The sequence below is a fragment of the Nematostella vectensis genome, chromosome 1, assembly GCF_932526225.1.
Source record: "Nematostella vectensis chromosome 1, jaNemVect1.1, whole genome shotgun sequence".
Taxonomy (NCBI): Eukaryota; Metazoa; Cnidaria; class Anthozoa; order Actiniaria; family Edwardsiidae; genus Nematostella; species Nematostella vectensis.
The window spans coordinates 19,058,929-19,069,855 of NC_064034.1; the positions used below are offsets into that span (position 1 = coordinate 19,058,929).

At 38.7% G+C, this 10,927-nt stretch overlaps 2 protein-coding genes across 2 annotated transcripts; one reads left to right on the forward strand and one right to left on the reverse strand.

Annotated features, from left to right (window-relative positions):
• The first annotated feature begins 1,692 nt into the window (after positions 1 to 1,692).
• Positions 1,693 to 7,347, forward strand: LOC5512326 (probable very-long-chain enoyl-CoA reductase art-1). Its single transcript, XM_048728347.1, has 15 exons — positions 1,693 to 2,047; positions 2,263 to 2,313; positions 2,650 to 2,701; positions 3,061 to 3,105; positions 3,185 to 3,265; positions 3,549 to 3,571; positions 3,705 to 3,817; positions 4,393 to 4,498; positions 4,602 to 4,618; positions 4,737 to 4,792; positions 5,047 to 5,090; positions 5,470 to 5,527; positions 5,907 to 5,995; positions 6,653 to 6,698; positions 6,979 to 7,347. The coding sequence occupies exons 1-15, from the start codon at positions 2,042 to 2,044 to the stop codon at positions 7,104 to 7,106; spliced, it is 915 nt and encodes a 304-aa protein (XP_048584304.1). The 5' UTR covers positions 1,693 to 2,041; the 3' UTR covers positions 7,107 to 7,347.
• On the reverse strand, positions 7,348 to 8,726 carry LOC116618221. The gene is made up of 3 exons (XM_032381696.2): positions 8,472 to 8,726; positions 7,966 to 8,161; positions 7,348 to 7,568 (listed from the first exon to the last, which is right to left on the reverse strand). Exons 1-3 carry the CDS (start codon positions 8,721 to 8,723, stop codon positions 7,483 to 7,485), a joined length of 534 nt encoding a protein of 177 aa, XP_032237587.2. The 5' UTR covers positions 8,724 to 8,726; the 3' UTR covers positions 7,348 to 7,482.
• Between the last annotated feature and the right edge of the window lie 2,201 nt (positions 8,727 to 10,927).

The window sequence follows — 10,927 nt, forward strand, 5'->3', positions numbered from 1 at the left end:
TTAGTCCTTTGTTTTATCAAATTCTAGCTTTTTTAATGGGACGCATAGACGGGTGTTGGTTGGGTAGAGTCGACTGTGAGGAAGTTTATTTACCATCTACATATTATACCCATATTTACCCATCTACAGTGCAAAAAGAAACTGTCATCTTTAGATATTTATATTAATCCTACTAGTCTTACCGCGTCACACGTGTAGAGTCGTGTTATAAGCATAATCCATTAATATTTTGTGTCAATTTGTCGGTGTCATAGCCAAGGTTACGCGCGCTTAGGATCGGGTTAGTTGGCGCACATAAATAGTGTTCTCCTTTTGCGATTTTATTTCTTCTTGAATGACACAAAGAGAGATAAAAAATGACTGCAGGCATATAGAGGCAAGCAAAGAGGAGAAATATTTCTGAAAATGTCTTCCCTTGAAAAAGGGAAAATGAGCGTATTACTGCAGCTCAATTAATATAAAAAAAAATCGTGAAACATAGGGAAGCAAATGATTGCATTCATCCTTTTCAGTGGTATCAGCAGTTTTGTCATCTTCGGATTAAATTACGAAGCAGATAATTAGTGCGGATTTAACGTATGCCAGGGGTTTGGTCGGTAAAGTATAACTTAGGAAGACCCTTGGATTGGCCTGATGAAATAATAATGCGCTTTCTGAAAACCTTAAAGAGCGAGAAATGTTCCGATATTTAAAGGGCCCAGTAAACCATAGAAATTCAACGCAACCGGCGAGTTTTTCAACCATTAGCGTAATTCAATGTTTAGAATATTCTTCTCTAACTCAGTAAATCCAATGTTGTCATCCATTCATCATTTCGAACTGTCGTTTTTTTCGAATTAATTACTAGGGAAAACCGCACAATTTTTTTTAGTGTTTTGTGGCAAGTGCCAGCGAAAAGTGTCATTTTACTTGAATTACTCCACCAGGTGGATGAATTATCATAACTCAATGTTTCCCATAACATGACTTTACTAGCGCGGTTAAAGAATTCTATTTTTCACAAGGATTTACTGACATGATTGCTTCAATGTTTTTCTTTTACCGATACCGCGCGATTCAACATAAATGAAATGTTTTTCATTCGCGCGCGCTTTGTTATCGAATCATTGAATTGAATTGGACCTCTTAGCGAAATGCGTCTTTGTGTATCACTCTACACTGAAATTGAATTTTGTGATCATCAGAGTTTTAAAACTGTAGGGAGATTGATAGAAAAAATAATGACATTGTTTCATCATATTTAAAACCGTAGTGAATTCAGAATATTAAAATGTTTATCATTTCGGTGGTGAGACGGCCAGGCATTTGACCAGATTGTAATAACATCTCTGCTATTCTTACCTGACTTTGCTGAGATGAAATAATATTCCTGTGATATGTTGCAATTCCTTTGCGTTTCAAGCGATAAAGTCCACTTTTAGAAGGTTTAGCTGTAACAAAAAGTGTTGTCACTTTAGAGTTCAACGGGTCATTAGGTGCGGCGAAGGAACCAGTATCCAGCAATTAGGAAATGAGTTTTTGTTATACTGAAGCTCTCGCAGACTATTGTTAGCGGGCCAAATTAGATCGCAAATAGGATGTGACGTCACTTGATGATGGCAGGGAAAGCGCGGACTGGGAGATATTACACATAGGGTAAAGGAAATAGTCGACGAATTGTTTTAATGTATTAACACATAGTTAGCACTATAACTGCTATAAGACATCCGTTTTACTATGGTAAAACCTCCCCCAGCAGCACAAAGCAAACTACAGCCAACGGACGACACAGGAAACCAAAAAAAAAGCTAAAATAAACCTTTGCTGGGTGGGATTAAATATACTATACCCAATGGTAAGCCAAGAGTTCGATGTTTGAAATTAAGCTTTCTCGGTAAAAGACGGATAGCGCTATCTGGCCACCCTATGGTTGGTGACTGTAGTACTGTTATGCTCTAAGAAGGGCCTGGGTACCACCGAAGGTCTGCTCTCCCTGAGTTCTTAGTTTGAAAGGTCTGAATTCTGCATTTTCCTCCTGGAAAATCAAGATTTGGGTCTAAAAATGAAGGTAATTGCAATTACTGATTGTAGCCTTTTCTTTTTTGTGTTAATCGTTATATTAATCGTGAAATCTTCAAATGTAAGATCGTTCCATATGAAGATCTGTATGAAGACTGTAACATATTGCCCAATTGTCAAAATTAACAACAAAACTATAATCCTAGGACTTCGATCGAACAACTATGGCTTTATACTTTTAAAAGTGACTTATTGCATTTGCAGCTCGATATTCTAGACCCAAGGACATCGAAGCTGATCGCCACGTTTGATGAGGTGAGTAAAACTATCTTGTACTTACGTTTTTATTGTGCTAAACACTGTTGGAAAATGTATGTGGTTATGTAGCTCAGTCGCATAGCATACAAATCCAAAGGGTGTAGGGGTGGGGTTGGGTGGGTGGGTGGTTGGGTGAGTGAGTGAGTGATGACAAGATGATAAAAAATCCAAGTAATGGTATATTAAAAATGAATGTATAACAGAAAGAGAAATGGAGTATACAATTTTGAATTGTCGACCTTTGGACTTGAATATGAGTATTTCATCTCTTGACTATGAGTACTCAGTTATTCCAGTAGTTGGAATATTGTTTTTATATGTCTTTTTTTCCAGGTTGATGGCAACACCACTGTTGGTGAGATCAAGAAGCTCTTCTACCAGAAAAGTAAATTCACAGTTTTTTTCTTAGGCATATAACAAGAATTGTGAGCAAATTTTTCGCTTCTAGGTATCATCCCCTAACTTGCAGGGTAATAATGTGTCTTCAATTCAAGAAGACCCCTTGCAACCGGCCCGACCCCAGCAGTTGCTGTGTGTGTGTGTGTGGGGGGGGGGGACCCACTTTTTCGGGACAAAGGGGGTGCACATGTACCCTGTACACCCCCATTGTAGGCGTGTTACTTGTGTCAGTGGGAGTGGGGTGGGCTTGTCCGAACTCCCTCTGGCATTGGGCGTTAGCTGATGTTCTTGTTCCATTCACTTTAGGGATGTTTTTGATTATTATTTCTTCTTTTTTCTTCACAGAACCAAAGTTCTACCCAAGCAGACAAGCCTTTAAGCTAGAACCAAGTATGTTTGCCTGTACATCATTATTCAATTTGTGTATTGTTTTCTCATTTTGTTGTTCAAATAATAAAAAAAATTTCAGGAGGAAAGTCATTAAATGACACAGATACCCTCAAGTCGCTGGAGATTACAGAAGATGGTCAACTGTACTTCAAAGATTTAGGTACAAGGCAAATTTGCTATAGCAATACCAGATAAATACAAATGTTCTAGGTAAAAAAGAATTGAACTCTTGTCCCACCAACAGTAAAATGTGTGAAATAATCTTTATATAACAAGAATTCAATTTTTCAATGCATTTATCATTTATATCAAGATTCTTAACTACTGTCTTATCTACATCATAATATAGCCCTTCTATAATTCCTGTAGCTTGCTTCATTGACTCAGCTTAAGTTTTAATTTCAAGTTTTTATTTTATTTTAATTATCTCTTGTATGACACAGGTATGCAGATAAGCTGGACCACAGTAAGTCATTATATTATTTTTCATTATCCCTAAAGAGTGAACAAAACAGTGCGCATATGAACATTATTGACATTGTAATGTAATCCTGGCACAGCCACCTGACTTGCTGTACTTATTATTTTGTATCTATTAGGTTTTCATGGCAGAGTATGCTGGCCCCCTGGCTGTTTATCTTTTCCTATATGCGCGGCCATCATTTATTTATGGTGCTGATGCAGCTAGCAAGCCAGTAGCACAGGTGGTCAAGTAAGTAAATAGAAAGTGGAAGACGTTAGAAGGAGTTGGTAGGGTGAGGTCTGATGAATGTGTAGAGGTAGCAAGGGAGGGTGCAGGAGTGGTGGAGGAGCTGGTAGGGTGAGGGCTGATGAATGTGCAGAGGTAGCAAGGGAAGATGGAGGGTGCAGGAGTGGTGGAGGAGCTGGTAGGGAGAGGGCTGATGAATGTGTAGAGGTAGCAAGTGAAGATGGAGGGTGAAGGAGTGGTGAAGGAGTTGGTAGGGTGAGGTCTGATGAATGTGCAGAGGTAGCAAGGGAAGGTGGAGGGTGCAGGAGTGGTGGAGGAGCTGGTAGGGAGAGGGCTGATGAATGTGCAGAGGTAGCAAGTGAAGGTGGAGGGTGTAGGAGTGGTGGAGGAGCTGGTAGGGAGAGGTGTGATGAATGTGTAGAGGTAGCAAGGGAAGGTGGAGGGAGATGGCTGATCAGTGTGTAGAGGTAGCGTGCAGAAGAAGAGGCAGGAGTGGGTGTATGTAGGTTAGAATATGGGGTTGGATGAAGAGGGGTAATAATTGTCTAGAGATGACTTTTTTTTTTGCTGTGTTTTAGTATTGCAGCTGCTTGCTGGTCATTTCATTATGTCAAGAGGCTTTTGGAGACTATGTTTGTCCACCGATTCTCTAAGGGGACCATGCCCATTTTCAACCTCTTTAAGGTACACCACTAGATAATCTTGTGGAATTTTAATTAAATTCAGTAACCAGCTGAGACTCTCCTGTACTAAATTATTATTTATTGCTTCTTCGGTTTCTTTGCAGAACTGTAGCTACTATTGGTAAGAGCTATTAAAATTTTTTGTCTGCATTTTCAAGTTTGTTTTAAAGATTGATTTAGATTACTTATTTTGTGATCAGTAGATTTTTATTGTAAAATATGTTTAATGTATGTTTCAGGGGATTTGGATTCCTTGTTGGATACTTTATAAACCATCCACTCTACACCCCGCCTAGTGAGTATTGACACATCTTAGAATGAATAACCTTGGCTTAACCACAAAAGAGCTCCCTTTTATACAGTAATAAGTTTTTTGAACTCTTATTGTTTATTTTATCTACAGAGTTGGAGTGGATATTTGTCTCCTTTTCATTGAATGACATATTTATATTTTGCATTTTCCCCCACATTGTTAGAAATGAGGCATTGTGTGGTTATTAGTGAGAGTCATGTCACTAATGTCTATATTTACTGTGTATTTTTTTATAGAGTTTGGGGACATGCAGGTGTATGGCAGCTTAGCGGGATTCTTGGTAAGCTACAAGTAAAGAATATTTGTCTCATTCAAAACTGTTAAATATTTTTGTTTTTCAAGGAGTTGGATTGATGTGAGTGTTAAGAATAATTGCAATATTGGATTGTTATGCTGTTTGGGTTGCATGCATTGCTGTGTAGACCATTTTGGCTAAAACCTTGTCAAATACTAAATTATACATTATTGTGTGATCACAGCATGATAGTTGAATATCTTGTAAAGCTGCAACTTTTTTTGCATAGATAATATGGGGTGTTTTAATAAGGAAAATAGAAACATTTCATCTTTGTCTTCATTTCCAGATGTTTTTCATGCATTCTTCAGAATACTTATTGTTTAGCTTCAATTTGCTTTGTTTTTTTTGTCTTTATTTCTAGATATGTGAGCTTGGGAACTTCAGCATTCATACTCTTCTCAGAGACCTTAGACCCCCAGGTAATGATAAGTGCTGTTTGTGAATTACATGGGTCTCTAAGTGAAATTTTAGAACGTCTAGACAGAGTTTAGAATAACTTTGATCTGATTATGGGTACTGCAAGGCCTTTAATTAGGGTATTTGTCTTAGTTGAGCTCTTGTGCAAGGAGCGAAATTAAAACTGGAGGTATAGTATCTTCATAAAGAAATTGAAAGACTTTGCAATAGACAATGATCTCAAGTGGTATTTTTAAAGTTGTAATTTTATGTATCTTATATCAGGTAAAAAAAAATCTGGATTTCTCTGCTTCTGTATAGGATTTGTTCTTGTTAAGGGCCTAACTGTTACTATGTCTAGACAGTCTTAGTAATTATTATTTGGGCATTTATTAATTGCAGGCTCCCATGAGCGTCGCATCCCCTATGCCAACAGTAATCCAATGACTCAGCTGTTTAGATTTGTGTCATGTCCAAACTACACCTATGAGGTAAGTGACCTATCTTGGCGTACAATATAAAATGTATAAATGATTATAAATGTGTTGCATTTCTTTAACGCAAATATCTACGTAGGCATACTCGTCTTTGCTTTACATGCAATCGACAACTATTTAGTAGAGATATAGACTTGCCTCCTTAAGCAGTTTACGATCATAAGTTTGTTAGTCCCTGCTACTCTTTATACCCTTCCCCTTCTTCTATATGGGTCTATGCAGTAGTGTTGGTAAGACGGGGCCAATGAGTTTAACCTTGTTAACTGAAAACAAGAGATTCACAATATTCACAATCCCCAAATGAGTATTGATTGGATGTTGTTCTGTTAATAAGTAATATTCCTCATGCATTGATTTCAATAGGAGTGCGTTATGGCTGCTAAAGGAATCTGTTTTGGCTTGCCTCTAACACAATATGAGAATAGGGAAAAAACCTCTTTAGAGGGCAAAAGGGGTATACTCAGCCCATCCCTAACCACATGCCTGCTCTGAACATGGGATTAAGGCAGATTTATAATACGACAGGTTAAAACCCAGTTATGATTAGTCATGTTTTGTTGTCCCCCTCCCCCCATGGCTTCCTACCTCCCCCCCCCCCCTCCGATGGTTGCTAATCCATCATATAATAAACATTTCACAATTCCTTTTCAGACTGGTGCATGGATTTGCTTCACAGTAATGACTCAGACGTTTGGAAGTAAGTAATTTTTTATCGATGCAAAGCTGTAATCAGTTCATTTCATGAATACCCTGCGATGGATTTTAAAGACAGTCGTGATACCACTTTGTTGTCTTTGCTGTTGTTTTTAATATTGTGTTGTTGTTTTTTGTTGGTGTTGTATTTTAAAGACGAGAAATGTTCAAAATGGGATATCACTCTTTTGTCTATTTTTGTTGTTATTAATGATCTGTTGTTGTTGTAGTTTTTTTCTGTCGGTGTCGTGTTACTTTTCCCACAGTGTGTGTTTCTATTCCAGCTGCCTTGTTCACTTTGGCCGGATTTTACCAGATGACCGTCTGGGCTCTCGGAAAGCATAGAAATTACAAGAAAGAGTTCCCCGACTACCCTCGTCGACGCCGTGCTATCATTCCATTCTTCATATAATCCACTCCACCCTCGTCATACATACAGCGGTGTTGTCTCATTACGAGTGTGAAAATATTCACAAGCTTACTTCCCGACCTTCCCCTCGGGTTCCCTGTGGTTGACCGTTTAGGGTGGCCTCTGACCTTTAAAAATTGAGCGCTGTATTAGCTGAGAGATGTCCTGTGTTTTTCTCTATTCACATTCCATCAAATCAATTTTTTTCCTTCTGTACAATAAAGATCAATATTTTGTTTGATTATATCGGCTTTTTATTTAGTGGCATTCCAAATCATTAACATTATCATTCATTTAGTTTAAGGTCTCTTTATTTATTTATGGAATATACGCTCGTGCCGGCTCTTGATGCCGAAGCTGGCGCATGCTCTGTGGCATTTCACAGGCACTTAGGCAGGGCTTTGAAGGGAATCTTGGAATTGGTTGCACCAAGAAGGAACTCGTAGCACGTGATCGCCTTGTCTCCTATAAGAAAAAATACAACATGCATCAACGAGGAACGCCATTAAGAAAGATTGTACTCTCCAATACAATTGTAAAATAAACATTCAATACATAGATACACATGTTGTGCAAAGTTGTAGTAGCTGACATGAAATGATAGAGTTTCTTCTTTTTTTTGTTTTTAGAGAAAAAGAGGAGTAAGTGTTGGAAAATAATTAAGGATGTTTCCATTATTTCAGAGTGCTTATTACCCTCCATTATATTGTTAGCTTTTTGTATGTTAAAGAGCTTCTTCGCCCTACCTATGATGCATTGCCGGATACTTTGTCCATTAAGTATCAAGAGAACAAATGAATTAGCGTCCATCTATGTGATGCTAAGGAAAGCAAGCGTAAGGAAAAGCAGCAACCGTACTCACCGTCTTTGTCCATAGCATCGAACAGCCATTTAGCGGACTCATCTCCCATGCCTAACGCCTTCTTGAACTCGTCGTACGAGATGACCGAATTGTGGTTGGTGTCGTACTCAGCAAACTCGTTTGGCAAAATCAGGAAAGACAAATGGTCGGATTTCTTAAAGTCCTTTAAAGCGTCGGACAGCATTTCCTGATCAGCCTGTAGAAGTTTAGAAGCCACAAGATTACATAATTTTCAAACTGCATAGACAATCATCACCACATGTGCTATCAAATGTAATCGTAACAAATAATTGAAGAGTACTAAAGATTTCTAAAGAAATAATCAAGAAATGTATGCGCAGAACGTGCAGAAACCGGATTCAAGCCCGGGTAAAAGAAATTATGACATCGTTTGGTGAAGGGCAATAAGGCCAAAATGTGCGTCTTTTCCTGCACTTTGCAATTGTTATCTAGTTTCCTATTCTTCTCGCAAACGGTGAAACTGGTGAAAAGCAAAGGATTTTAACCTTAACTCCAGAAGGAATCTCATCCCGTTTGCCCGCGGATACGGCTATCGTTACCAAAGTGCATCCAACCTCCTTGCACACTGTTTTGCAACTTCCAGGTTTGTCCGCCATCTTGTCACAAACTTTATCGCACACCTTGTTGCAGATAATTTTTGTAATAAACGCTTCAACAATACCCCCCTCAGCTGGCTTGGGGACAAGTGTCGAGCAGAGAAGGGCAGCCGTAAGAAACGTTACAGTTAACTTCTGCATGGTGCTCTAAGGAGTTAAACAAATTAACCACAATTATTCTCTGATATAACAGAAACCTCTGTTCCTTCGCTGGGCTAACGGTTGCGGTGAAAAAAGACTTTCTTCTTTATCACTTTTCCTCGCGACCGCAAGTAGCCCCACAAAACAGAGAAAAGAGGCCTATTTTCAAATAAACAAACAAAAAACCACAATTAAAAAAATGTTGCCCCTTACTTAGAATGTTTGCTTTGGAAGAACTTCTCTGAGGATTTTCGAGTGAACTTCATGTGATTATGGCACTGTGGTAAAATATCTTTCTGTATTTATACCTATTTATGTCAGGAAAACATTATCATATTGGACAGGGCTATAGCCCAATTGTGCTTTTAAGCACAAAAGAGATTATCGCTAACTAGAAAAAAACAAAATAAAAGTCGTGTTCATCGCTGAAGAGCTAAAGGAAGGCATGTAGCTATCATCGACTAGCAAGGAATTAGCTGTCAAAAGTCCTATTCACTATTAAAAAGTTAAACTGTATGTAGAGAAAGCACTCTAGGCAAATAAATCTATCGCTGATGTACTGAAGGAAGTCTTTTTGCAAACATAAACACAGAAAAATGACAAAATTTATTAACACATTCGCTGATAAGGTGGACAAAGCATGTGCATCCAAAACGGGCACTTTAAGTTGTCAAAAGCGCCAAAAATGGACGTTCAAAAGCGGACGTTCAAAAACGGAATTTCAAAATAGGTCGGTTGATCTGGCGGTGTCCATGGTGTTTTCGTGAGCTTTACTTAATGCAGGGGGATTTCTGCCAGTACGCCATCATTTCGTCATTTGTGCGTTGCCCAACTCTTCATTTGTCATTCTCCATTCACCAACTTTCTGTTGAAGACACTTGCGGGGCACCCTTTGTTGGGAAGTCACTCGTAAACAATACCAGAAAACGCTGCTCTAAACACAGGGAAGTCAAGAGCCGTGCACGGGGACACCTGGATCCGAGGCGGATAATCGAGCGACACAGGGTGGAAATACTAAACTTTTTTGTAGGTCAACTGTGTAAACGAGAAGGCGTACTCATCGAGATATAACTCAGGTTATTCTTACCCAGAACGGAACCATTCTGATTCAAAATCAATAAATCACAAAAATATGCTTACAGCTAAGTAATCGTCGTCTGTGTTCCCGTGCACGACTTTCCCTTGTTAAGATCTCCTGTACGACAAAATACCACATGCATCCACGAGGAATGCCTTGAAGAAAAGATTCAATCTCTAATACAATTATAAAATAAACATACCATTTAACTTGCTGTTATATAATTTTGCCGGCCCACCCCCAATCCTCCTGTACGTTTTGACCAGTCCCTAACGTGTGCCCTGTTCACCCATTTAAAGTGCAAAAAATATCAAACCCCATGCATATCTTCATAGGTAACTAAGGATGGCCTTTTGTCCAGATGAAACCCTATTTCTTACCAAATAGTCAGTTCTTCAAATATGACGTGTGTATTGACTTCTTATTAAATCTCTGTGGAGTCACACGAGCTAACAGCACCCCCCCCCTCCCCCTCCAATAATTCTGGGCCTGCTACGGCTTTGCAATTAAAACACTTCTTGACGTAACTCCTTATAAAAAAAAATCTTATTAAAGTGAATTTGATTGTTTAGATTTCCAAACATGGTAATTAGGTTGAGATGATTCCTCTAACAGCATCGGGAAGCAACTTGAATAGGAAAATATCAAACAAACAAAACAATCAAAACCTTCCTATCGAGTTGATGTAATTAAAGCAGCTTTTTAAAAAAGAACAGGATTTCCTTGCGGAAAAACACGCCTATAAGAAAACAAACAAATTTAGGCGAAAAAAGGAAAAAAATGTTCATTGTCACGCCAAGTTTGTAATTTGTAAGCTTTTCGCTTTCTGCTGTTTTTGACTTAATAATCGACAGAGTGAGCCATCGCCGGAGTTTGGCTAATATAGGGCTTGAATGGGAAGGCGGTTGCAGGAAGACGTTGTGTGAACACATTGCACCTTATACCTAGTTCTAGAATATACAAGTACATTTGCCATGAGCTTGGTTTCGCGTTGCTAACAAGGCAATAGGCCAACGAAAAACACAACCTATTCAAAAGCACAGCATGAGCACTCCATCTGCCCTTAGGGAAACAAGCCGTTCACGTGCATCGAGCAGTGCAATAATAAGTATATATCATGCCCTCA